We start from the raw sequence: 27,389 nt of genomic DNA, 5'->3' as shown, positions 1-27,389 counted from the left end.
TGCAGTCTGAAAATATTGCCACCTTAATATTCCTTGGTAACCTCTATAACACTGTAGTCATATAAGCGTGCTGTAAGATAACATTCAAGTGTAACCACGTCTTCTGTAGATACTTTAAATGGACAGCAATGGCACATTGCAGCCATTCTATGAAGTAAAATTCGATTTTCTATCAAAGATCCTTTTCTATAAGTATCCTTTTGTAAAACAATATCTGATTTCTCAGGGGACTGAGAGGAATTTGACACCCCCACATCTCTCCCTCCCACGAAATGCAGTAGCCTGTAGAGAAGCAGAGACAATCAATCACACTGCTCTGGGGGGGGGGGGGGTGTGTGATCTGGGAGGGAGACACTTTATTTAATAATATATAAGTTTGTGCCAATCCAATTGAGAACTAATATCTGTCTTTCTCTTTCTTTCTCTGTCTAAGTCAGACTCCTGATTAAGGCAGATGTTGGGCTCACGAGTGGCGCAGAGGTCTAAGGTACTGCGTCTCAGTGCTAGAGGGGTCACTACAGACCCTGGTTCAATTCCAAGTTGTATCAAAACCATCCGTGGTTGCGAGTCCCATAGGGCGGCGCACAATTGGCCCAGCATCGTCCGGGTTTGGCCGGGGTAGGCCTTCATTGTAAATAAGAATTTGTTCTTAACGGACTTGCCTATTTACATAAAGGTTAAAGAAAAAGATAAAATCACACCTTAAACAATTTCTGTTTCCTCCTTATCATGTAATCACAAGTTAAGACAGCAAGGTGTAAAGCAAACATACACAGGAGTTTAAAAAGGGTCCTTGTTTTATTCTTAACTCCATTGTAAACAGGCTTCCCACAGCACTACTTTCATTCATCTGCTTGCTCTGTCCTCATATTTAGCCTCACATTGAAGTGGTGTACCATTTACTGTTCAGGACAACCAGGGCTACAAGTAGAACATAAAACAATTTGACAAAAACCGCTGCATTTGAGTTGTATTGACAAATGGCAATAAAACAATTATAAAACCTGATAAACCTGATTTTTAATAAATGCATTTATAAGAATGTTGTAAGTACAGAAATGCTCAGTGGGAAATTAATATCCAACTAATCTATGCCAATGGTGTGGAGCTTGTGACAGCAACTCTGTGAGTTTATGATTAACACTATGTCCTGGGATTTCCTATGATCTTCCATGTAGAAGAACCCCTGAACTTCTAACGTCATAGAGGTGTGTGTGTTCGTGAGAGTCTCAGCTTTTCATAGATGGGTCATAATAATTTGCAGCTCAAACCGCTCTGCCTTTTCAGACATTTTTGTGAGAAGAACCGTTTTCGGGATCCACCCTTGTCGAGCTCAGCCCCAGATAATGTCACCGACTAATGGCTGGTATCGTTGGATGTAGATGAAGCCAAAGCAACCTGTACCCAATTATTTTACGATGGTCATACCAAGGATCATTTAGCTATTTGATTTCGAATTTTAGGACCCCTTTAGAATATATAAAAATATATATAAAATGATTCGGCCTTACTGCCTTTAGCCCATAGAAACCCATTGAATAACAGATTCATACAGGGAGAAACAGAGTGAAAAAAAAATATCAAAAGGAAGTTTATCTTAGTGTCTGTCCTATATCTGAGAGGTACTGTATAAGAAAGATCAGGAAATGACTATAATTTTTTTACTCTTATTTAACCCCTTTTTTGGGGGGTGGGCACTAAACTAATTCCATATATACAGTACAGTACTTACATAAAAATGTTTTACTCTTACCTGGCTACCTTCAGATGAGGCTTGTGGGCACCCTAAAGCAAAGCATGTATGTGTTTGTGAGAGTCTCACCTTTCCATAGAGGAGTCATATCACTGTGTAGCCCAAACTGTTTGGACGCTACAGACAGAAGTTGGCAGATCGGCGGAACAGACTTCAGACGAGTCCTGTGAGCTTGTTGGGGTCGTAGAGTCTCATCTTTCCATGGTGGACATATTGTAGGCCAAACCGTTTGGATGCTACTGACGTTTTCGGGATGTCTCATGCAGTGGCGACCCATCATTCAGGGCAGGTGGGGGCAGAGCCCCACCTAATTTACGACCCACCAGTTTAGCTAAACAATTGCCTGTCTTGCATGTTGTTTTGGCATTCATTCACGTTACATATCAGTTTGCAAACAATGTAAAATAATATATTCATTGAGTTCATAATGCTGCATACAAACATTATCTCTTTCTTGAGTAAAGCAGCTCCAAAATGCAGGTGTTTCAGCTTAACTCATTGCTTTCTGTGGTGGAGGCAGTAAAAGCACTGAGCATAGGTGTTGGTCATCTTCTCTAGCTGTGCCGTGAATGGCTCAGTGTTCTGTTACTCATGAGGACACTACTTCCCTGCAGAATCTACAGGGAGAGGCAGTTCAAGTCACCTTGGGTGCTGCCATAGACAGGTCATTGGCCACAGATAAAATGATGTCATATCTACCGTGGCTTTGATTGGACTGGTCAAGTCTTCATCCTACTTTCAAAATCTTAGCTAACAAGCCTGACAAACAGTCACGATCATGAATCATGTCGACAATCTGATGGCAAAAACTTCTCAATCCTTGTCATATGAAGAGAAATTATAGAGAAAATGTATCGGTGCTCATCGGCCATTGGACATAAACAAGTCGGAAATCTCAAATTCAACCATGAGTTGTTTGGAAGGAATCAGTGGCTAACTGGAAGTGTTGAAATGCAATCACTATTTTACTATTTTACCCTGCCTGCAATTCGGTGGAGAGGGTGTGTGGTCCTAGTCTGGGTTTAAGGATTTGAAACATCTGTTTGAAAGGGTCTCTTTTCCAAGCTTAAAAGGATAGAAATTCACACACAACACCATGAGCTGTCAGTCCAGAATGACTTCTGCCACATTTCATTAAAAAAGTATTTGTATTTATTTAACTAAGTCAGTTAAGAACACATTCTTATTTACAGTGACGGCTTACCCTGGCCAAACCCGGACAACACTGGGCCAATTATGTGCCGCCTTATGGGTCTCCCAATCATGGCCGGGTTCAAAACAACTGGGAAGTCGCCGACTTCAGTGCATTCAAGACAACTGAGAACTTTTTTTTTAGTTCCCACTTGTCTTGAAATCACCATAAAGCGAGATAATGCCACCTTCCTGTTCAAGTGAGCAGAGTACAACAGCGAGTCCAAAAATATGTCTTGTATGCTGCTGCATAAATTATGTAATTTGCCAAGATCCTGTATGTATACTGTAGCTAAGAAAATAATACTAAGTGTATGTTGTGGAGTAAGCTGTTAGTAGCCCGTGCGTCTCACCCTAAGAATTTCGTCCCTCTCCCCCTCAGAACTTAGCCTACTGTTATGACTTGGTGGTGCACATGCAGCCTATGTCCTGTTTTAGAGAAAATTCAGCTCACTCTGAGAAATAAGTAATACTGCTAGTACTACAATGTTTTTTATTAAGAACTGTAGAAATGATACATTTGTGACATCAATATTTAAAAAAGAGTTCTTAAACTTTATATTTTGTACCATTTTAATGAAATTAAGTGTGCCTTGTTCCTCCTTTGTTTAAAAACAATTTTTACACCCTTTTTCTCCCCAATTGTTAGTAGTTACTGTCTTATCTCAACAATGGGCTCGGGAGAGACGAAGGTCGAGAGCCAACCCAACCGCACTGCTTAACACAGCGTGCATCCAACCCGGAAGCCAGCCGCACCAATGTGTCAGAGAAAACACCTTGCACCTAGCGACCTGGTCAGCGCGCCCGGCCCGCCACTGTCGCTAGTGCGCGATGAGACAAGGATATCCTTACCGGCCAAATCGCTGGGCCAATTGTGCGTTGCCCCATGGACCTCCCGGTCGCGGCCAGCTGCGACAGAGCCTGGGCTCGAACCCAGAGTCTCTGGTGGCACAGACTTTTGTGGCAGGTCGGGCACACTGACCAGGTCGCTAGGTGCACAGTGTTTCCTCTGACACATTGGTGCGGCTGGCTTCCGGGTTGGATGCTCACTGTGTTAAGCTGCAATGCAGTGCCTAAGAGCACTGCGCCACCCCGGAAGCCGGTCCTCCTTTGTTTTTGATGAGATCTGCATGTAAAACATTTACATTTGACATTTTGTTCATTTAGCAGATGCTCATATCCAGTGACTTAAAATTGTGCATTGATCATAAGATAGCTCGGTGAGACAAACACATATACAGTAGAGAACGTTCCATTCCAGCTAAACAATGGATATATATAATCGAGCAAAAAAATAAACACATTTCAAAACACATCTAAAATCTATTAATACAAAATTTGAGAACAAATGTTTTACACACACAAAGGTTACCCATAAGCAATAATTTCTGATGAAAAATCACATGTAACCAATGTGTGGATATAGTGTTTTGGACATAAACTCACATGCTCCCTACATTTTTAAAAACCTTTTATTTTACTCTTAAGTCAATTAAGAACAAATCCTTATTTACAATGACGTCCTAGGAACGGTGGGTTAACTGCCCTTTTCAGGGGCAGAACAACAGATTTTTACCTTGTCAGCTCCAGGATTCGATCTCGCAACCTTCCAGCTACTTGACCAACTGTCTGTTGAATTCCACTGTTCCCGGGAATTGAATGTAGAGAGAGGAAAGTAAATTATAATATCTGGTTGTTCTGAAGCTGTTATCAGGCATACATGCAGGACACTCCAGCTTTGATGGGGAAATGAGCTACAGAAATGAGTGTTGGGGTGGGGGGTTTGGGTGAAGAGAGATGAGCAGACGAAACAAGATATTCGAATCCTATTCGAATCCATGTCCAGTGATTTCAGAAACATTTCCTGCCATGTGTTTACCTGTGTAAATAAATGAATAAAGAAATACACAATGTGTGAGCTTTGACAATGATTAAATATGCACATGGCTCTGTCTTTGATGTGTAAACAATATGCACAGCTTCACATTTGAATTTTGTCCGGTAATTGTTTTTGCGTGTTTGAGCGTGATTAGTGCTCTATGAGTGTTTGCACTCGGCATTGATGCTCATTATACAATGTAAAGTGCTGCACCATCCCTTTGCATAATTCATTAATGCTCATTAAGTGGGCACGGTTGCAGCCGCAGAATCATTAGCAAAAGCCACGTCTGTATGACCAACTTGAGAGGGGACGTGTTTTAATTGCTTTAAAAGATTTGGATTATTCCAGCACCTCTGGTCTCAAAGTGTATAGAACTGTGATTCCAGTGTGGCCATACTCTGAAGTATCTGATGTGTCAGGTGTGTAGGCAATTAGCTTTATGAGTGAATGGGAAACTGTGACACAATTTGAGCAAGCCTTTCATATCTCATGCATCTTTGACTCTGGAGAAAGCTCTGGGGGGGTCATTAAGATGTGAATGGTACAGTCTATCTCCAATGGTCATGCCCACTAAAGAGTGTAACCGCTTACTGACTAGAGTTGTTCGATCATATTAGTGAGACAGGGTAGAACAGATCGGGGAGACATGCAAGCCTATTGGAAAGCCACAGGGGAGCTACATGTGAGTCGTGAGGAACCAGTAGCATTGGGAACTGCATACATGGCTGACCTTGAGAAGGGAAGGGGTGTCCATCTGGGAAATAGAAAACTCAAAGGAAACTAACCTCAATACTCCCAATAAATGATGTGATGGGGGAAAGAGGACATTACGGGGAAAAAATTAATCAGCATGCTTCCAGATAGGGAATCCAAATGTAAATGTCTTTGTCAGTTGTGAGGACCATATTATTAACATTTCAGCATGGGACAAATGGGAGCGGGGGAGCAAGCCTTTCCTCTGAAAAGGATTAGCATTTTGCAGGTGTTCTTAGTATACATAGTGTCAGCCACAGCTGCAAATCACATTGGCTTCACTACAGACCACTGCAGACCTTGTCCCTAAACCCTACTGGATCCTGAAATACCTTACTGCATGGCTTTAAAACTTCTCTGAGCTCGAATTTATTGGAAGAGAATCTCCACAGCCCTCTCCACATGAGGCCTTTAGTAATCTTACATGTCAGGATAAAGTTCCAAAGACCTGGATTTATGACCATGATGTGAATGTCTTGTAAAAAAAACGAAATCCACGTCTAATCAGTCAATCATCCTTGTATTATCCTTTATATCCCGAAGAAAAACACGTTCTTCATCTGATTGCTGTTTGAAACCTCGTGAGCGGCCTGTATGTCTGCCTGTTTGTAAAAAAAAAAGGCACCTCACTTCACCTGCACAGCTTACAACCAACAGACCGTCTCCCCACAACCGAGAGCCTGTGGGGAAGTCAAACGGAGAGACTTTGAAAAGGAGCAGATTTATAGAGGCCTTATAATTGCCGCTCCATCTGCCAAACTGTCAGATGTTATGGGAACAGGGGTTCATAACTTCCCTCCCTGTGCCAGAATATTAAAGCAGAAAGCAGTTTGTTAAAAAAAAAAAAGAGTGGAAAAAATAGAGAATAAATTAAACCAATTGAGTCAAAGCTAATTTTGGGAGGGTGTGAAAAGTCTCCTCCAAAAATGGATTAATCGTGTTCTGGTGTCATTCCTGGGAATAGAATAGAGTGAAGTGGAGAAAATCCGACTCCTTTGTCACAGCGTCCTTTTCTCCTCTGTAGGGCAAGGCTATAAGTCACAGCCAAGCTGAAGTGGGGCATAGATTGATGATGGCTGTGCGTTTGAGGTTAGACGGTGGCCTGCCTACACCTGCAAGGGCATCTTGCTAATACCACCAAACCTGTACGGTCTGGTCCCGTCTGTTCTTTTCCATTGAGAAATAACCGTGTGTCTGTCAGTCCAGTAGGTTTGAGTGTTACAGTAGGTGTCTTCCCTTTTGTCGACATATTAATCCTTAAGAATTCAGTTTACATTCGTGGTAATATACCCTAATTACGTCGATACAGATCATGCTCAATTAGATGACAGATCAGATTACGAAAATCACATTATGTAATGTTCATAGCAGGCAGAATAATTATGCCTGGAATGTTCGCTTACTTTGGGCTGCCACATCTGAGATGGGGATGGGATAGGACAGGCGTGTGAAATCCCTTTGGTTTTGGGGGAAAGCACTTCCAGTATGTAACAAGATGATAGACTGGAGTCGGAAAAGGATAGTTCAGGATGTGAAGCAAGAAGGACGCAATTGGTGAGGTGAGAGTGAAATAAATCAGAATCATAAGACTCGAATGACATCGACATGGTTGTCGATGCTCTTTCCAGGGACGATATGCACCACGGTTGAATATTCCCGTTGTGTGCGAATTCCAACTGTACACTCATGACCAGTGTTATTTCTGTATTCCATCATTGCCTCTTGCTGTGGCTAATCTCTTCATTTCAAAATGATCATCTCTAATCTCAGTAAGATCCATTGCCAATAACAAATTGTGTACCAATTGTATGGCCTGATTTAAGTAGAATATCTGCATGGTGCTATTTTTAGTTCCTCAGCCTGTACTAAAAAAAATAGCTAATGAGGAAAGTAGGCCAGCCCAACTTTCAAACGGTCTCTGGTGTTGGATACAGTATATCAAAGGGTCCCCATACCATCTCCAGCAGTACATACATTTCAAAGGGACACATGGTTTGTGGAACAATACTTTCCGTGTGCATCATTGTGAGGTCTGAAGGTGGAATCGATGGGCCTTTCATCTACGTCGTGTTAGTTGTTGATGTTAAAAACATGAGTAGCAGCATCTGACACGCGTACAGTACACATTAAGGAGAGATATGAGCCGCAGGCAAAAAGCACTGGCTTCTGACTGTGTACTGTGACTGCATTCTTATTATAAATCAAGAATGCAGCAACTATTCAGGACAGTACTGAGGTCCTTAGTACAACATTGAGTAAAAAGAGCCAATGTGACAGTCACCATTTGCAGATGTCGATCCTGAATTATTAACCAGGGGAAATTGTGATTGCTTTAATGGAAATCGCTTGTTCATCACTCATATGAGAATATTCAATCCTCTTCTGCTGATCAAACCAGAGTCCATCCTTTCTTCATCCACACGCCACCAGCGGATCCCTTCCACAGATGGAGATCCTAATAAAATACCAAAATATCAAATAGCTCCCTCTACATTACATTTGTGTGCTTGGCATCCTTGAATAAGAGTGTGCTCAACAATGGGCCCTGATTTGATACCAGAAGAGTATAATTAAAGCAATATTCATGTTGGTTTTTCCTCAAAAACATTCCCTCCAACTGTCTCCCCTACCCTCCATAGCCATGCTGTCAAAGTCATGTGTGACATGTTACAACAATGACAAAAGGAGGATGACAAAATGCTCGGAAAGTAAAGGCTCAGATGTCACTTTACATTGTAATAACCATATTTTGGTCTCCGACTTCAAATTTGTTCCTCATTTCTCTCAACGTCGCCCTGAACTACCATTGTCAATGTCGTTTCCCATTCACAATAAGAATAACCATGTTTGTTTTTGCAGTTGAGATTACTTATCTCTTTAGCATTTCATGATATTTCAATGAGAATCTGTTTGGAGCCAGAACACCTACCAATAAATGTTCAGTAAATAAAAAGATGCATGCACTCTAGAAACCATTAAAACACTATCAAACGTGAACCAGAATCTCCATGTGCCATTCAATACCAGGCATGCAGCATTTACATTGACTCTGGGAATTTGATTTGATTTGGCCTCATTGATTACCCAGGAGAGTGGAGGAAGGATGGAGGTCTACTGGTCACAGAGAGTGAGAGAACTTTGGAGACATCATCTCTCCCCTGTTTGTTCTGAGCCAAAATGGGTCATTTGCTGCAAACATGAACAGAATGGAGGTCCACATGGTGCTGAATTAGCAGCACCTGCTGCAGGAAGAGAGCGTGTCTGCCAAGTACTGGGAAAGTTACACATTGAAGGATTGCTCATTTAAATATGTGCAGGAGGAACAGACATTTGAATGAGATTATAAAAGAAGTATTGTTAGATGAATTTCAATTTGAGGGCATTACATGCTATATTTCTTCCACCCTCTTTCCCACTGAGAATGAGGATAATGACTATAACAATGTGGATGGGTGTGAAATTGGCAACGTTGTTGCCATATAACAAAGCCCGTCAGTGATTAAACCCCGACAGGCTCTCTCCTCCCCTTTCATGTGAGCACACGCGCACAAGTGCGCTCGAACACACACACACACACACACACACACACACACACACACACACACACACACACACACACACACACACACACACACACACACACACACACACACACACACACACACACACACACGTAAACAAACATATTCACAAACATCCAATTAGAAAATATAGAGACTTTATGTAAACCCATTGTCTGTTTGAGATACATGGAACATCATGCTAAGACATCACATCAAAAATCCCCTCACCTTTTCCAATACCCCCTTGTGTCACCCCGCTGCAGAAAATGCCTTAGTAGAGGAGCGCTCTGCACTTCCAGAGTCTCCCTGATCAGATGAGGAGCCCCTTTATCACTCTTATATCCTCCAGTGTGTGTGTGTATGTGTGTGTGCTGCTTACACAGCCTCACAGACAGCAGCAGCAGGTTGATACACACAAAGACAGTGAACGCTTCCTGGTGCAGAGCCCTTTTGAAGAACTTTGAGCATTCCTCTCCTACAGCACGGTCTCCTCCTACACAGAGGTAAGGACACCTGGAACGAAGGGTTATGGCAGTATACAGGGGGTTACTTTTTGTCTCTTGCATGGAGTAGATGTTGTGCATTTTACAGTCCTGTCGCGTCTAAGCAACATGCATTGTTTGTCAGCACCGATCTACAACGACATCGATATGGAATCCGTACGGGGTGCCAAACACTGCTGAGTATATAGGAATGTATCATTTCATCTATCATGTACCACTCTTTATCTCAGGGAGGTTAGAGGATTGCTGTAGGCTTGAGATTGTGGTTTATTAGTTGACTCCGGATACAATGCTCTCTGCCTCCTGCTGTATTCTCAATTTCTCTTCCTTTGTTCATATTTGAGTGTATCCAATGCATAGACCAGAAGAAGGTAATAACATCTTGCAGGAGGATGCGTGGGCATGGTATATAGAATATTATAAACTGGGTGGTTCGAGCCATGAATGCTGTTTGGCTGACAGCCATGTTATATCAGACCGTAAACCACGGGTAATGACAAAACATTTATTTTTACTGCTCTAATTACATTGGTAACCAGTTTATAATAGCAATAGGGCACCTCAAGGGTTTGTGGTATATTGCCAATATACCAATATATCCAGGCACTCTGCGTTGCATCGTGCATAAGAACAGCCCTTAGCACGGGTATATTGGCCATATACCACACCCCCTTGTGCCTTATTGCTAAATTAATCTACAGTACATGGAGAACACTAACAAAGAAAGAGCACCTCCATCATCTCCCACCCAATCCCAGGTTCAGGTTGATCTGTCAACAGCAGTGGGAGGTATAGAGAAGAAAGGAGATGATAAACACTGAGGGGGCTTTAATCTTCACCAATTCCAATTGGTACATAAAAGCAGAAAGGAACATGTAGACAAATGAAAACTCAATCAGGCAGGTGTCCTAGTTAGAGGGAGTTGATGTTTTCATTTTTTTCTTCAAAATGTGAGTGGGAGGATTACAGGCTCAGTCATACACACATTCAGCAGAGTTGTCACGATATAGCTAAGTATCTAGATCTCTGGTTTGAACCACAAAAGTTTACAATACAAAACAAGACCGTTAACCTCAAATAATTTCACACAGAGGGAATATCAACTCCATTATGGTATTTTTTATTTTATTACTAATATTAAATCTCCCTAATTTAAAAATGTTCCAATGCAACTAATCTTGCCCTACTGCAGAGGTTTATGATACTGTAGGATATAGGGATATGGAAGGATAATTGTGTTTAACTGCATTGATTGGTGTTTTCGCGACCAATAAAAATTAGATTTGATGATAGCGCTGGTGGGAGTATCATGTATAATGAGTACTCATGCCATGTTCATCAAGGAAAGAGAGAAGTTGGCCTGTCAGTTTCATACTTTGTCCCATGGGCAGTGGTTGTTGTGAAGAGGTCCCTGCAGTCCCCAAACAGTGGCTGTGTTTGATACTCCTTGCTGCGAGTCTGCCTCCACCCTGCAAATCTTGAGCCCGTCGGAAGCCAGTCCGTCTATGGACTCGTTTGGGGAGCTGTCAAGTCAACTTCTCAGTGAACCTCTCTTCTCTTCACACAATCAATATGTGAGATTCTCGCCAGGTGTCTTGCTCCTGTTGGAAGGGTGTAGATCGAACACAAACCGTGCTTCGCTGTTAATGGACTGTGTCTGTGTGCTTCTGGGTCATTACTGCTGTCACATTATAAACGATTGGACTGTGCATCAAGGGCCAGTCCAGGGAAAGATTTTCCTCTCCGTTTTTTAATCATGGTGGCATGCGCAAAACGTCCAATAGTACAACATAGTTTCACAGATACAGATTCCTTCTCCAGCCTGACATTTTAAAAAGCTCTTTGCTCTCATTTCCCCCTGTTGCTGGTTCTCTCTCTCCTACCCCTTTTTTCTCTCGTTTGAGCCAATGATCCCAGATGGTGACAGATCCCTGCCTCGTGTTAAGGCTCCACTTGAGCAGTGAGATGACATCTGGCGAGGATGTGACTAATAAAAGGGACAGAAGTGGCAGGGACCCTTCATACCATGTCGGATACCAGGGTCCTCCGACTGAAGTGTGCATTTTGATATGCATTCTCACAGATGTACTCAATTTGTCTTCACCATGGGGCTGCGCTGTCGAAGAAAACAGAACAATGTGATCCCCTAATGTCAATGGTGCAAAGATAATAAAATAAAATAAAAACATCCTTGTTCAAAGCAGACGTAGGTGATGCTAAGCAGAAATGTACATTTTGGAAATGCAGAGAGAAGGGTGGTGTGTTTATTGAGAGGAATATCCACAGCCAACCCTTAACTTGACATGTTATTGTAAATGTAAGCTAATGTACGCACATCTCCTTTGATAAATGTGCCAACTAAGCAAATGAACTATTGTTCACAGATCCAACGATAGGATGATACGCCTATGGTATCAGCCATATGTCTGGGTGGTAACTATGGCATCGTGGCGGTACACCTCATTGTCATGTATAATTACATGAATTACCACAGATAGCTAAAAGAGGGATGCTATTATCCTGGAATTAGGTTTGAGCAGGTCATGTTCAGAGGCTGATCATATGGGAGAGAGGGGATTATTTCACCACATTATGCCTATGACAAAGATTGAGTGGCTCGCTTGAGAGTGCCTCTCATTACCCTTAGGTGTGTGGCAATGATGTTCTTTGAACACGTAAAAACACATTTCGTACATAAGTCTCATTGTAGTTACTATGAAAATGTACGCTTTTAACTTGTTTTCTCTCTGTTGATTTTCATGATTGTCCTCTGTGCAGTATATCCTGTCAATTGAAATAAGAAGTATAGAAGAAAAATAGGAATAAATAAGAGAAGCCACTTGTCATATTTCAAAATAGACCCATGGTGGGTTTGAAAAACAAACCAAAACATGAGAAGCAACTGAAAAGGGCACTGGATATGATTCCACTGTGTTTCTGTGTGTCTGTTTAATTTAAACCCTGTTTATCAGACAACATGAACCTGAAATATGCTGTAGCAACATGATGATGTCTGATTAACATAATCCTATATAAATAACACCCGGATTGCTGTTGGGTATGCTGGGTTATTGAAAACCTAATTATCAGGGTATCATTTTCAAAGCTGTTGATGTTTACCCTTGACAGCAGTGCTATTGCCACGGTTATGTGCTTTCACAAATTAGTTTGTGCTTGATTACTTGTTTTTGTGGGTCAATGCCAGATTTGGAGGTTTTTGTAATCCTGTCTCCCTCCCTACAAGATTCAGCAGACAAAGCGTCTTCAACTGTGCTTCCGGTGGGTGGGTTTAACTCAAGGTATTATTGGGAGCAATGGAAATATTTGTTCTTGAGCACAATGGATGTTTTGTGTGCAATTCTGCTTGCAAACATTGGAACTGTAAGGATGACATGCACTGTACTGTATTAAAACATGTACACTCTTTATAGGGACACAGAAAACGCATCTGATATCCATGTCTGAAAAGCTGTGGAGACATATGAAACTGTACATGGTAGTGACAAGTGCTTCTTTCATTTTGACCCTAGCAGATGGGAGGGGGGTTGTGTCCTCACCCAGGAACAATGGCCCTCTGTTTATTGTTTCATCCACAGAATCCACAGAGGGATAGAAAAGGGGAAAGAAAAATGTCATAGGAAAACCACTATATGAACACTTAAAAGTAGTAGCCTCTGCCTCAGAAAGAACAGCAGTGAACCCATCAAACCACATCTGATCTCAGCTAAATATACCATACAGTGCATTTGGGAAGTATTCAGACCCTTTCACTTTTTTCCACATTTTGTTACATTACAGCCTTATTCTGAACTGGATGATTTTTTCTTCTTCTTCTCATCAATCTACACATAATACCTCATAATGACAAAGCAAAAACTGTTTTTGAGAAATGTTAGCAAATATATAAAAAATAAAGGGAAATTTTCCATTTACATAGGTACTGAGACCCTTTACTCAGTACTTGGTTGAAGCACCTTTGGCAGCAATTACAGTCTTGAGTCTTCTTGGGTATGCTTGCCACACCTGTATTTGGGGAGTTTCTCCCATTCTTCTTTGCAGATCCTCTCAAGTTCTGTCAGATTGGATGGGGAGCGTCGCTGCACAGCTATTATCAGGACTCTCCAGAAATGTTTGATCGGGTTCAAGGACATTCAGAGACTTGTCCCAAAGCCACTCCTGCATTGTCGTGGCTGTGTGCTTAGGGTCCTTGTTGTCCTGTTGGAAGGTGAACCTTCACCCCAGTCTGAGGTCCTGAGTGCTCTGGAGCAGGTTTTCATCAAGGGTCTCTCTGTACTTTGCTTCGTTCATCTTTCCCTCGATCCTGACTAGTCTTCCAGTGCCTGCCGCTGAAAGACATCCCCACAGCGTGATGCTGCCACCACCATGTTTCAACATAGGGATGGTGCCAGGTTTCCTCCAGATGTGAATCTTGGCATTCAGGCCAGAGTTCAGTCTTGGTTTCATCAGAACAGAGAATCTTGTTTCTCATGGTCTGAGAGTCTTTAGGTGCCTTTTGGCAAACTCCAAGCGGAGTGGCTTCCATCTGGCCACTCTACCATAAAGGCCTGATTGGTGGAGTGCTGCAGAGATTGTTGTCCTTCTGGAAGGTTCTCCCATTTCCACAGAGGAACTCTGGAGCTCTGTCAGAGTGACCATCGGGTTCTTGGTCACCGGCCTGACCAAGATCCTTCTTCCCCAATTGCTCAGTTTGGCCGGGCGGCCAGCTCTAGGAAGAGCCTTGGTGGTTCCAAACTTCTTCCATTTAAGAATGATGGAGGCCACTGTGTTCTTGGGGATGTTCAATGCTGCAGAAATGTTTTCATACCCTTCCCCAGATCTGTGCCTCAACACAATCCTGTCTTGGAGCACTACGGACAATTCCTTCGACCTCATGGCTTGGTTTTTGCTTTGACATGCACTGTCAACTGTGGGACCTTATATAGACAGGTGTGTGCCTTTCCAAATCATGCCCAATCAATTGAATGTACCACAGGTGGACTCCAATCAATTTGTAGAAACATCTCAAGGATGATCAATGGAAACAGGGTGCACCTGAGCTCAATTTCAAGTCTCATAGCAAAGGGTCTGAATACTTATGTAAATAAGGTGTTCATAATTCGAATAAGCTGTTTTCACTTTGCTATTAAAGGGGTATTGTGTGTAGATTGACGCGGAATTTAAAACAAAATGTAATAGATTATAGAATAAGGCAGTAACATAACAACATGTGGAAAAAGTCAAGGGGTCTGAGTACTTTCCGAATGCACGGTACAGTATGTTGCACATATGACATATTATATTTGTTGTATAGTATGTGACATTTTACTTGAGTATACTATGAGAATATACTTCCAGAAATGGATTCATTTCATTGCAAATGTACAATAGGCTAATATTTACGTTCAAGTATTGTACCTTAACTGAGAGTCTACCTATTGCACTTATCTAAATCCCACAACCTAGGCCCGCTTTTGGATCCATCCACACTCCAGGGATGAGACTATTTGGTCCCCATTGGGACTTGTTGATTTCTGAGCATTTGTTTGTTATCACTTCTAGCAGATGGCTCAGCGTGGTGGAATGCTTTTCACCAACAGCATTAAAGTGAGGAAATGCTGCTCTCTCTAACTTATTTTGGACTCCCATAGGCCTAGTTATTTCACAGTGTCCCTAAAAAAAAATCACGCACACATGCACACACTCAAAATACATTTCAGAATATTAAATCATTACAACACAAGCTATCAACATCCAAAATAGAAGTGATGATGTATTCTGTTCATATAGAAAAAATGTATCCTTGTAAATTCCTCCAATGTAATTCAAGATGTGATGCATACAATGTCACATTCACTGTAGGGGAAAGACTCAGCCCTCAGTCATCATCAAAGGCTTGCCATGTAAATTTATCCACAAGCGATTTATTTGTCTTTGGATGGAAACAGGGATGATGCGCTCATGGAGCCTATTTCAACATGTCACTGGGCATCAACCATAAAGAAATGAGCAACTTCTTTGCAGCAGGTGGGTCAAATGCAGAATGAAGCAAATACTTGAGACTGCTGTCATACAATACCAGAACTGTCGTTCATCGATAGCCTCACGGTCCTTAAAGAGCAGCTGAACCCAACAAAAAGATGTCTCTAGTTTAAAACGGCTTATGTTGCATCGATATCATTCAGTGTAAAACTGTACTGTACTAGTATCATTTTTTATCATAAAGTCAGTATCTTCCAAAACTGAGATTTGCAACAGCTGTTACATTCCTACTTCCATTGGATATTTCACGGGTGATATCGATCATGCCCATTTGCCCACTAACACAGGATGGTAACATGTAGGGAGAATTGTCATGCACCGAGAACCAGCTGCACAGATTGTGCTCTATCCAATTGTACGGCAGAACCTACAGTGAGATAGACCTGCCCAAATTATGGAGCGCCTCTGACTTGTTTAAATAAGACAATATGTCACCAATGTTATGTTTAAAGAACACAATTGGCTCATAAGTCCTTTATCGAGTGGCCACTTGCTAATGTGTTTGATAGTGATCATTGAGTCTGTCACTGTTCTGGGCAAAATGAGAATTGAGACGTTGCGCATCCCAACTGGAACGTGTCAATATTCCAAAAGTCAATATCCATTCGCACCCTGTTTTGTAACATGATTTGCTGTGAAACACTGCCAGACAGACGCACACTCCGGTAATAGATAGTGAGAAAGTTGTCAAAACAAAATGTGCAAATTAATTGATTTATCTTAAATTAATTCAGACTCTTTTGAGGGCGAAATGCTGCGACCGTGGCTCAAGAGGGACAAACAACAATAACTGCCAGGGTACGATATAGCAAACATAACACATCGAACCCACATCTTGTACACAAATCTAGTCTTCCTTCCCGAGCAACAGAAAATCACATGCGGATTCGTTGAGTTCAGTCCCCGCAAGGACGAGAACTATGTGTATTGTGTTCATATCAGCCCAAGTGCTGTTTATAAATAGTAATATCAATCCCATGGGATCTATTTTATTTCTGTTTAATTCCTTTTCTGTTTGAAATGTTCAGACTCCCCATGGAATAACCTACTGTATGTTGGTAAAGTTAACTTGAGACATTGCCTGAAACTCCTTCTGACAGGTCCGCTTCTGTTGTGGCTTCACTGATGAAGATGAATGTGTACTGCATCAGCAGTAGACAAATATATGTTTTGAACCTCACCGAAGATAGGGACAAATTAGAACTAGGAAATGACAATGATAGTGAAATCTGCCCGCATTGATACTAAAAATCAATATTAATTGCAGCACACACAGACATTTGACACATTCTATTTTATTTATTTGTATTGAACCTTTAAGTGTGACTTTATATTTGGGATCAAGCCTTTAAATGGTGAACATAATTATGCTTACTGACTATAATAACTTGCACATAGAGAATGTTAAAACATTCAGCTTAATTCCTTTCGATGATTGCTGTTGATTGCTGGAGTGTTTCTGAGCAAGCTCCTTTGTCAAAGCACTATCACATTTACAAGGATATTGGGTTCAATATAGTGATGAGACAGGAGAGAATTAAGTCGTGATATAATTGATGTTGAGTAAACGGATGACTTCGGGTGAAGCTGAGTGTGTGTTTTCTCCAGTTGGTTTGGCACCTCGGACAGCGGAGGGCAAATAATTCTTGTCTATCTTTTTTGTTCCTTCATTAGCTGAGTAAAATGAAAGCCTATGCTAATTAGGAACGGATTAATGCTGCTTCTGTTTGGGGTAAACATATTTTCAAAGCAAATGTCTCAGAGAAGGTTACATCTTCAATGGATCCAGGTGGTACTGAATCACTAATAACAATCTCACTTGTTTCTGATTTGACTTCGGAACTGAGCTGGCAAAGCCTTGAGCTATTCGATTGTTGACATACAGTCAATTCAGTGTAGAGTATACCTGTTGTGCATTATATTGAGATTAAGCACCTGACTTTGTTGTGTAATTAACTGGGACAATCTTTTTCCCAACAGGAAGATGAAGATACCAGCTAGCAGTCTCCTGATTGACCTGATGTGTCAGGTAACCTGCATGTGGGCCTTTGCTCGCCTGCCCGAGGATGCAGAACAGCGGTCTGCCTTCTCAGTGGCACGCACCAGCAGCATGGAGGGTGGACCAAAGATGGTGGTGACCTTTGACAAGGAGTATGTTAACATCGGTGGGGACTTTGATCCAAAGGCAGGCATGTTCCGCTGCCGCATCCCCGGAGCATACTACTTCTCCTTCACAGTGGGGAAGTTCCCACGTCGTGACCTGTCAGTCATGCTAATGAAGAACAGGAATGAAGTGCAGGCCATTGTGTATGATGAGAATGCGGGAGAAGAGCGTAAGGTGCAGAGCCAAAGCGCCATGCTGCAGCTGGACTTTGGTGACACAGTCTGGCTCCGCCTTCACGGTGATCCCCGCTATGCCATCTACAGCAACACAGGTCACTACACCACCTTTAACGGCTACCTAATCTACCCTGACACCTACACCTTCCAAGACCCCAAGCATGAGGACCCAACTCGTATGTATGGAAACGAGGCGGCTGCCAATGACCACACCCTAACTGACCAAGATGGGCGAGGAGAAAGGGACAACATAGAGAAGAGAGAGGAGGTAGAGGATGAAGAGGGGGACCAGAGGTCGGCCTTCTCTGTTGGCCGCACTCAGAGCATCGTAGGGGTGGACCAGGGCTTCCCAGAGCACCGTCCTATCGCCTTTGACACAGACTTTGTCAACATTGGCGCTGACTTTAACGTCACCGAAGGTGTATTCACCTGCCGTATTCCAGGAGCTTACTTCTTCTCCTTCAATGCTGGCAAGCTTCCCCACAAAACACTGTCAGTCAAGCTTATGAAGAACCACCTGGAGGTGCAGGCCATGATCTACGATGACAGTGACACTGAAAAGGCTCTGCAGAGCCAGAGTCTGATGCTATCTCTGCACCGTGGTGATATCGTCTGGCTTTATAGCCACCAGCGCGATGGCTTTGGAGCATACAGCAACCATGCCAAGTATATTACCTTCACTGGATTCCTGGTCTATCCAGACCTCCAAAAACCACCCACCAATCAGCAGCAACAGCAGAGCCGGAAGCCATAAGGGACAGTGTCAAGAACAAAGTTGGCTGTGGACCTACTACACTCAATTATTCTATGTCCAGCTAATTCTTTCAATGGGTTTACTTTGTCAAACTCCAACTTTGGAGTCTTGAATTCAATGAAGATGTTACAACTTGCTAGTGTTTCTGATATTTTCAGGATATGATGTCTCAGTTAATACTTACTTACTGTACTTACTGTATTTTTAACATACCTTTATCAAATGTCTTGAAAGGCATGGTTAAATAATGGGGACACTTGTTTTGTGTCAAAATGAGTATTTTTCCTTCATTTTAGAGTGAGTTTCTGCTAAGGCCCGTGTCTGATCACAATGAAATAAAATTACATTTTGAATCAAAAAGCATGACCAACATTTAGAATAAAATGTCCCTTTACCTTGCAGGGCTGTCCATTGGACGAAGACAAGACACCATACTCACAGAGCACATGGTAGTTTTGGACCTTGAGGCACCAGACTCATGATTTCATTTCTAACTTAGAGTTGAATTCATTTCCTCAGATGGTTAATGCTGTGGAGAAAATGTAATATCCTATATCATCCCTCGTGATAATCGTGCCGGTTTAATTCACACACCCCAAGAGAGAAAGATTCTGTTCAAATTGTGCCAGACTTCAGCAAATTACAGTCTCAGTTTGAGAGGTCATTTAAACAACATATAAAAATAGCATATAGTCCAATTTTAATGTTAGTTTTACACTCCTGAAAATACTGTATTTTGATTCTCCACATCAGTATTGTGAGCCTATTGGGTTCTCTACACCATCATCTCTGGGTAGTGTTCCTTTTGAATCAGCGTCTTATCAAAAGGCATAAACACAAAATGTGACACAATGAATAATGAGACAGTATTTCAGTAATGGTTAGTCTCCCAGTTCATAGTCATCTACTATGCGAATAGCAGGTTGATGTTTATTGTCATGGACCTTGCCCTGGATGCAGAACTGAGCCATTTGCCCTAGATGGGCCAGCTGCAAAGTCAAAACTGTATTTTTGGTCTTAATTTAAGGTTAGGGCTAGGCATTATGGTTAGCTGTGTAGTTAAGGTTATGTTTATAATCAGATTTTATGACTTTCTGGCTGTGCCAGCTAGTGACCACTCTGCATAGCTGCCTCCAGAACAAGATTCGTGAAGAAAAACCACTAACCTGCCAGTGACTGCGTTGAGTCAGGCATATACTCACTCCTGTGGTGCTGCCCTTACACAACCTACTTTTGGAGAGCATCCTTCGTCACACTCTTGACTCCCTAATTGTGGCAAATTTTGTACTTTGACGGTGGAATGACTTTTTCGATACAGCGATTTGAAAAATATTTGAAACTGCGTATAATTTTTCAATTTGTATGCGGAAAATGATAGTTTAGCATTTGCTTTGTAGTTCAATTTCAATCATTCTGTGCATGGGCTGCAATAGGAAATAGTCCTCTTGAGTTGAGTGGACCAAATTTGTATAACAGCTTTAATTCTATTTAAAAACCACTAGCATGATAACTTGTGAGGGAGTAAGGAACCCACCAAAAGTATTATTTCTTAGAGTTCAGTGAGATCAATTTCCAGAGAGATAACAAGCATTCTGATTTTTGGAATTGAGTCTTACAGAATATTTTGACTTATAATTTCATGCATGCTGTCATGGAGAATAATCGTTTAACAGCTTTGCAGATATTTGTAATGATACCGTATTTCTATCCATACGTGATTTTTGGTAAATAACTTTGTTGTAAGTGGTATGTTGGTGACTTGTGCTTATATCTTTGTCCTTACAAAGGAATGATTGTAAACTAAATAACATTTTTGCCCTGGGTACATTCAACCCATGTGTTTGTAGTCAGCTTCTTGTTGGCTCCTTGAGATGTTCAAAATATTTCTTATACAATGGATGCTTTGGAACATGTGAAGCAGAATAAATAAAAGTTCATGTTTATTTTTCTGTGCTGTTATTGGTAGAAGGCACATCTGTCAGTGAACTTCACCATGCCCATAGGGAGAGCTTATTTCAGCATCATGCTAATCGACTCGAGACATAGATCGACATCAATAATATTCAAATCAATTGGATCCAATAATAATATTTAAACACGTAAAGCATACGTGGTCTTGAATAGAAGTCTAAAAATGTCACAATATAACCTGCACCATGGTATCACACTTCTACAGATCTGCTTTTTAATATGCACACAGTGCCCTCTTTTGGTTTGCTATGGTAAGGCCTGGGTTTCCATCCATGATTCTACTGTATCTTAGTCACTTCTGCTCTGACGTCGCTCGTCCGTCCATATATATATACATATATATATATATATATATATATAGTCTTAATTTATTCCTACTTAGGTGTGTATGTGTGTAATTTGTTAGATATTATTGCACTGTCGGAGCTAGAAGCACAAGCATCTCTACACTCGCAATAACATCTGCTCATCACGTGTATGTGACCAATAAAATTTGCTTGTACTAGTGCTATAGTTTAAACATACACCGTCAAAATGTAATCACTATTCAGCACATCCAACTAATGAAAAAAATATCAAGACAAACAAACGGTTTAGCTTTTGTTTTTATTTACATAAATACTTGAGTGGACTCAAGTGGGACACGAGTCCATCAACAGTACGGAAATATTAAATACAGGGATTTTATCTCTGGGGTAGATGGTTACTTGTCAGCTGGCTTATCCCCAGCTGGCAGCTCAGGTGCCTTGGCCTCACGGTGGGCTGGGAACACCTCCCACGGACTGTTCAGGTCAAACTTACGAAACTCCTGTGAGAGCTCCACAGGCTCTGCCACCACGCGCTTCACCTCATCATCATAACGCACCTGAGATGTACCAGATGGACAGAATGAAGAACATGGTAGATACCAGCGGAGGCTGATGAGGGGAGGACGTCTCATAATAATAGCTGGAACGGAGCGAATGGAAATGGCATCAAACCTACGGAATCCATACGTTTGATACCATTCCACTCATTCAGCCATTAGCACGAGCTCGTCCTCCCAAATTAAGGTGCCACCAACCTCTTGTGGTAGATACAATACTTTAGTATTGTGAAGTCGCATGTACAGATCTTAGGATAGGATTAGGTTATAATTTGGCCTTTAATGCATGTGCACGACATGGGACATTTCTCAGCATTCTTATCTGACCTTACCTCCACAAATCCTGACAGTGGGAAGTCCTTCCTAAACGGATGCCCCTCAAACCCATAATCTGTCAGAATACGTCTCAGGTCAGGGTGGTTGGCGAAGAAAACTCCATACATGTCCCACACCTAATACCACAAGCACAAAACATATACTTTCATAGTATTGGAAAGGGAGTGTTACCAAAAACCTAAGTTTACCAGTAAACTACCAGAATTTTGGTAACATTAAAGTTTTTCTTTTTGTGACTTCTAATGGCCTTTTAGGGTACTTCAGATTATCCAGGCGTCTGTAGTTCTCTGGCCCTGTGTGGCCTTATAACATGTAAAACATATAAAATAATCAAAACACAGTTAAATAAAACAATTGAATAACAAAGCTGTAAAACATTATCCTAAATATAAACCATCAATTTAGTGAATATCGTTGTTTAATATATAGTTGAAGTCGGAATTTTAAATACATTTAAACTCAGTTGCACAATTACTGACATTTAATCCTAGTAAATATTCCCCGTCTTCGGTCAGTTAGGATCACCACTTCTGACCCACTCCCAGTGGGTCAGAAGTTTACATACACTCAATTAGTATTTTGGTAGCATTGCCTTTAAATTGTTAAACTTGGGTCAAACATTTTGGGTAGCCTTCCACAAGCTTCCCACAATAAGTTGGGTGAATGTTGGCCCTTTCCTCCTGACAGCTGGTGTAACAGTCAGGTTTGTAGGCCTCCTTGCTTGCACACGATTTGTCAGTTCTGCCCACAAATGTTCTATAGGATTGAGATCAGGGCTTTGTGATGGCCACTCTAATACCTTGACTTTGTTATTCTTAAGCCATTTTGCCACAACTTTGGAAGTATGCTTGGGGTCATTGTCCAGTTGGAAGACCCATTTGCGACCGAGCTTTAACTTCCTGACTGATGTCTTGAGATGTTGCTTCAATATATCCACATCATTTTCCTTCCTCATGATATCATCTATTTTGTGAAGTGCACCAGTCCCTCCTGCTGCAAAGCACCCCCACAAATGATGCTGCCACCCCCGTGCTTCACGTTTGGGATGGTGTTCTTTGACTTGCAAGCCTCCCACTTTAACTCCTAACATAATGATGATCATTATGGCCAAACAGTTACATTTTTGTTTCATCAGACCAGAGGACATTTCTCCAAAAAGTATGTTTGTCCCCATGTGTAGTTGCAAACCATAGTCTGGCTTTCTTATGGCGGTTTTGGAGCAGTGGCTTCTTCCTTTCTGAGCGGCCTTTCAGGTTATGTCGATATAGGACTCGTTTTACTGTGGATACAGATACTTTTGTACCTGTTTCCTCCAGCATCTTCACAAGGTCCTTTGCTGTTGTTCTGGGATTGATTTGCACATTTCGCACCAAAGTACATTCATCTCTAGGAGACAGAACGCGTCTCCTTCCTGAGCGGTGTGACAGCTGCGTGGTCCCATGGTGTTTATACTTGCGTACTATTATTTGTACAGATGAACGAGGTACCTTCAGGCATTTGGAAATTGCTCTCAAGGATGAACCGGACTTGTGGAGGTCTACAATTTCTATTCTGAGGTGTTGGCTGATTTCTTTTGATTTTCCCATGATGTCAACCAAAGAGGCACTGAATTTGAAGGTAGGCCTTGAAATACATCCACAAATGACTTCAATGATGTCAATTAGCCTATCAGAAGCCTCTAAAGCCACGACATCATTTTCTGGAATTTTCAGGCACAGTCAACTTAGTGCATGTAAACTTCTGACCCACTGGAATTGTGATACAGTGAATAATATGTGAAATAATCTGTCTGTAAACAATTGTTGGAAAAATGACTTGTGTCATGCACAAAGTAGATGTCCTAACCGACTTTCCAAAACTATAGTTTGTGAACAAGTGGCATGAATTATCCTTTATATCCCCCTCCACACACACACACACATTTTACTATGTCAACATGTCTTTGTTATTAATATTTGAAAAAAGTCAATAATTGGAAAAGTTGCAGAGTTAATTGAAAAGAATGCCTTTGTTGATCAGATGCTTTAAAAAAAAATAATTAGGATATTTTCTCTTGAACCATATGGTTGGTGTCTCCACTAGGAAATCTTGGAGAACATAGACAGATGTATCCTATATTAATATATATATTTTTAAATGTATAAATGACCAAAGTCACAATAGATTGGCATAGATTACCTGTTAATTACCAGTAACTTTGTAAATGACTTCTAGCTTGGCAAACCTATCCTTTCATTAGAATTTGCATTTTGGCAGGCAAAATATAAATTCTGAGCTGCCAACACAAAAATGTTACATTGAAATCTTAGAATCCTTCAAGTAAAGCATTCTTACGATGTAACGGTCAGACTTACCTCCCTCTCGTACCAGTTGGCTGCGTTGTGGACAGACACAGAGGAGTCTACTGGGGTGAGCTCGTCGGTGTAGGTCTTCAAACGGATCCGGGAGTTGTAGCGCAGGGAGAGCAGGTTGTACACAATCTATTCGCCAAAGAAAACAGACTTAGACATAAAAACTTCACCTCTGATTAGATCAGGGGTTATCAAAGTAATCTGATTCAATTCTATGTTTGTGTCTGAACACACATTCATAACCACAAAAATATCAAAGCACTGTCATGAAGAGAGGTATACTATTGGAACAACAGCCTGGGGGTCTGGACGGAATAGTACCTCAAAGCGATTCTGGCGGGTGGGAATGTCAACTGCAGTAAGGTCAATCATGTTTCGGAACTGAGCGTTGCTGTGGTCTCTCAGAAAGGTCAACACAGGGATGACCCCGTCAGGATGGATCATCACCTCCAACTCATTGTAACACGTCACCTGAAGATATAACATGCATCCTTGTGAAGCTCATATGGCTTTAAAATGACATTCAATTAGCTATACCAAACGGCAAGCTTTTTAAGAAGGTAAATACAGATTAAAATGACTTTAGTGGTCAATTGTACACTAGGAATTGATACAAGACACCTTTCGGTTGCCAGCTTAATTCCCAAGTGTGGGCTCCTTTCTAACCTTATGTGTATGTTCCCCATGTTTGAGATGCACCATAAGCATTTTGGATTTACAGTACAGTTTCCCTTAAGGGTTGCTCAACATTGTATGATTGTGTGGCTGTCTTTGTGTTAAAGCTGAATATTCATTATAGCAGTTGGTGCAATTACATTATCTTACCTGAACTTGCTGCACATATTTAGGAAGCATTTCAGCCACATATTCTCCAAAAGCTGCAAGTTGGTTATGGGTGACCGCATCCTTGGGTCTAACAGTGGCTACACAGAGATAAGGCACATGAAATGTTTTAAAATATTTTTTTTAAAGGATGAGGCAATACAATTATTGTTGCACTCAATCATCTATTGTATTCAGTGTTGCAAAGATCACTGACTGCATTTAAAACTAAATGGTTAGATAATTGTACTACATTGGGGATGGACTAGGACTTTGCGGGGTCAACATACTGAGGACGATTATCTACAATGTGCACCATAAAGACAAATGCCACGGGCTGGGGGAATTCTACTAGACACTGGTATACTCACGTTTTGTTTCAGTAGTCTCGGATCTCACTTGCATGAGACATGGGCTTCGATTGGCAACTGTAACATATTACATAAAATAACATTACGTACTCAATGTGAGCTAGTTGACTGCTCGTTAACTAGCGGCTAAGCGACTAACACTTTTACATTACTTGACTCAGTTATGGCTACATAACACTGTCATAACAAGGATATAGCTAGCTAATAGATACACTGTATGGCCAAAGGTTTTTGGACACCTGCTCGTCGAACATCTCATTCCAAAATAATAGGCATTAATGTGAAATTGGTCCCCTATTTTCTGCTATAACAGCTTCCACTCTTCTGGAAGGCTTTCCACAAGATGTTGGAACTTGCTTTCATTCTGCCACAAGATCATTAGTGAGGTCGGGCATTGATGATGGGCAATTAGGCATGGCTCGCAGTCAGCGTTCCAATTCAGCCCAAAGGTGTTCGATAGGGTTGAGGTCAGGGCACTGTGCAGACTGCCAGTCAAGTACTTCCACACCGATTTCGACAAATCATTTATTTAAGGACCTCACTTTGTTCACAGGGGCATTGTCATGCTGAAACAGGAAAGGACCTTCCCAATGCTGTTGTCACAAAGTTGGGAGTACCGAATCGTCTAGAATGTCATTGTATGCTGCAGCGTTAACATTTCCCCTTCACTGGAACTAAGGGGCATAGCATGAACCATGAAAAACAGCCCCAGACAATTATTCCTCCTCCACCCAACTTTACAGTTGGCACTATGCATTCGGGTAGGTAGTGTTCTCCTGGCATCCACCAAACCCAGATTCGTCTGTTGGACTGCCAGATGGTAAAGCGTGATTCATCACGCCAGAGAACGCGTTTCCACTATTCCAGAGTCCAATGGTGGTGAGCTTTATACCACTCCAGTCAACGTTTGGCATTGCGCAAGGTGATCTTAGGCTTGTGTGTGGCTGCTCAGCCATGGAAACCAATTTCATTGAGCTCCAGACTAACAGTTCTTGTGCTGACATTGCCTCTAGAGGCTGTTGGACAGACAATTTTTACACACTAGAGCACTTGTGTGGCCTGCCACTTAACGGCTGAGCCGTTGTTGCTCCTAGAAGTTTCCACTTCACAATAACAGCACTTCCATTTGACCGGGGCAGCTCTAGCAGGGCAGACATTTGATGAACTTGACAACAGTGCCACGTTGAAAGTCACTGAGCTCTTCAATAAGGCCATCCTACTGTGAATGTTTTCCTATGATGATTGCATCGGTGTGTGTTTGATTTTATACACCTGTCAGCAACAGCTGTGGCCGAAATAGCCAAATCAACACATTTGAAGGTGTGTCCATATACCTTTGTATATATGGTGTATTATAAGCATACATGCCTTTTAAGAGTCAAGTTATAAATTGACATGGCAATGTGCGTTCCAGGTCGTCTGTTTAAGTCGTACAGCACAGTCGAACAACATCTGACTTGCGTTTAGCAAGCCTCTAGATGCGCAGTGACAACTAAAATCCCGACCTGGAACATAACCACTGACTTGCTAGCCAATTTGACGGAAGGTCAAGTGAGAACTGTCTGACTACAGATAGCGCGATCTTAACAACAATATAAATGCGTTATCACGCACATTAACTATAAATGAAGACAGCATGTTAGTGCACAGTTTATGCTCGAAATATACTTACGATTCAAAGTCCTGCTAAAACCTCCGCGAACAAAACGCACTAACGACGCCGCCATGTTTTTTCAATGACGTTGTCAATTTTCTTCTTCTGTTTTTTTTTATGACGCTGGGTAGTTTAAACGCACAGATAGAACGAGACAGATCTTTCACCGGATGTAAATGTAAGGCATCCGCTTGACTTTTCCACTGGAAAATAGGACCAAAACGGCGAATGAAAGATAGCG

General features: G+C 41.6%; 2 protein-coding genes across 2 annotated transcripts; one reads left to right on the top strand and one right to left on the bottom strand.

Moving 5' to 3' along the window:
- The first annotated feature begins 9,451 nt into the window (after positions 1-9,451).
- LOC118393675 (complement C1q tumor necrosis factor-related protein 4-like) lies at positions 9,452-20,721 on the top strand. Its single transcript, XM_035786631.2, has 2 exons — positions 9,452-9,645; positions 17,665-20,721. The coding sequence occupies exons 1-2, from the start codon at positions 9,503-9,505 to the stop codon at positions 18,776-18,778; spliced, it is 1,257 nt and encodes a 418-aa protein (XP_035642524.1). The 5' UTR covers positions 9,452-9,502; the 3' UTR covers positions 18,779-20,721.
- A 615-nt stretch (positions 20,722-21,336) lies between these two features.
- ndufs3 (NADH:ubiquinone oxidoreductase core subunit S3) lies at positions 21,337-27,329 on the bottom strand. The gene is made up of 7 exons (XM_035786630.2): positions 27,167-27,329; positions 25,495-25,551; positions 25,127-25,224; positions 24,623-24,772; positions 24,305-24,430; positions 21,947-22,066; positions 21,337-21,614 (listed from the first exon to the last, which is right to left on the bottom strand). The coding sequence occupies exons 1-7, from the start codon at positions 27,219-27,221 to the stop codon at positions 21,453-21,455; spliced, it is 768 nt and encodes a 255-aa protein (XP_035642523.1). The 5' UTR covers positions 27,222-27,329; the 3' UTR covers positions 21,337-21,452.
- Between the last annotated feature and the right edge of the window lie 60 nt (positions 27,330-27,389).

The sequence above is a fragment of the Oncorhynchus keta genome, chromosome 14, assembly GCF_023373465.1.
Source record: "Oncorhynchus keta strain PuntledgeMale-10-30-2019 chromosome 14, Oket_V2, whole genome shotgun sequence".
Lineage (NCBI taxonomy): Eukaryota > Metazoa > Chordata > Actinopteri > Salmoniformes > Salmonidae > Oncorhynchus > Oncorhynchus keta.
The sequence above is the reverse complement of the archived record's forward strand: the minus strand, read 5'-3'. Positions and strand labels throughout refer to the sequence as shown.

Excerpts from the sequence above, each read along its gene's own strand:
- LOC118393675 (XM_035786631.2), top strand. The coding sequence starts at position 9,503 with ATGTGTGTGTGCTGCTTACACAGCCTCACAGACAGCAGCAGCAGGTTG. Across the intron at positions 9,646-17,664 it reads CGGTCTCCTCCTACACAGAG|GAAGATGAAGATACCAGCTA; the intron begins GTAAGGACACCT and ends TTTTCCCAACAG.
- ndufs3 (XM_035786630.2), bottom strand. The coding sequence starts at position 27,221 with ATGGCGGCGTCGTTAGTGCGTTTTGTTCGCGGAGGTTTTAGCAGGACT. Across the intron at positions 24,773-25,126 it reads AATATGTGCAGCAAGTTCAG|GTGACGTGTTACAATGAGTT; the intron begins GTAAGATAATGT and ends TTATATCTTCAG. Across the intron at positions 21,615-21,946 it reads CACTGTCAGGATTTGTGGAG|GTGCGTTATGATGATGAGGT; the intron begins GTAAGGTCAGAT and ends GGTACATCTCAG.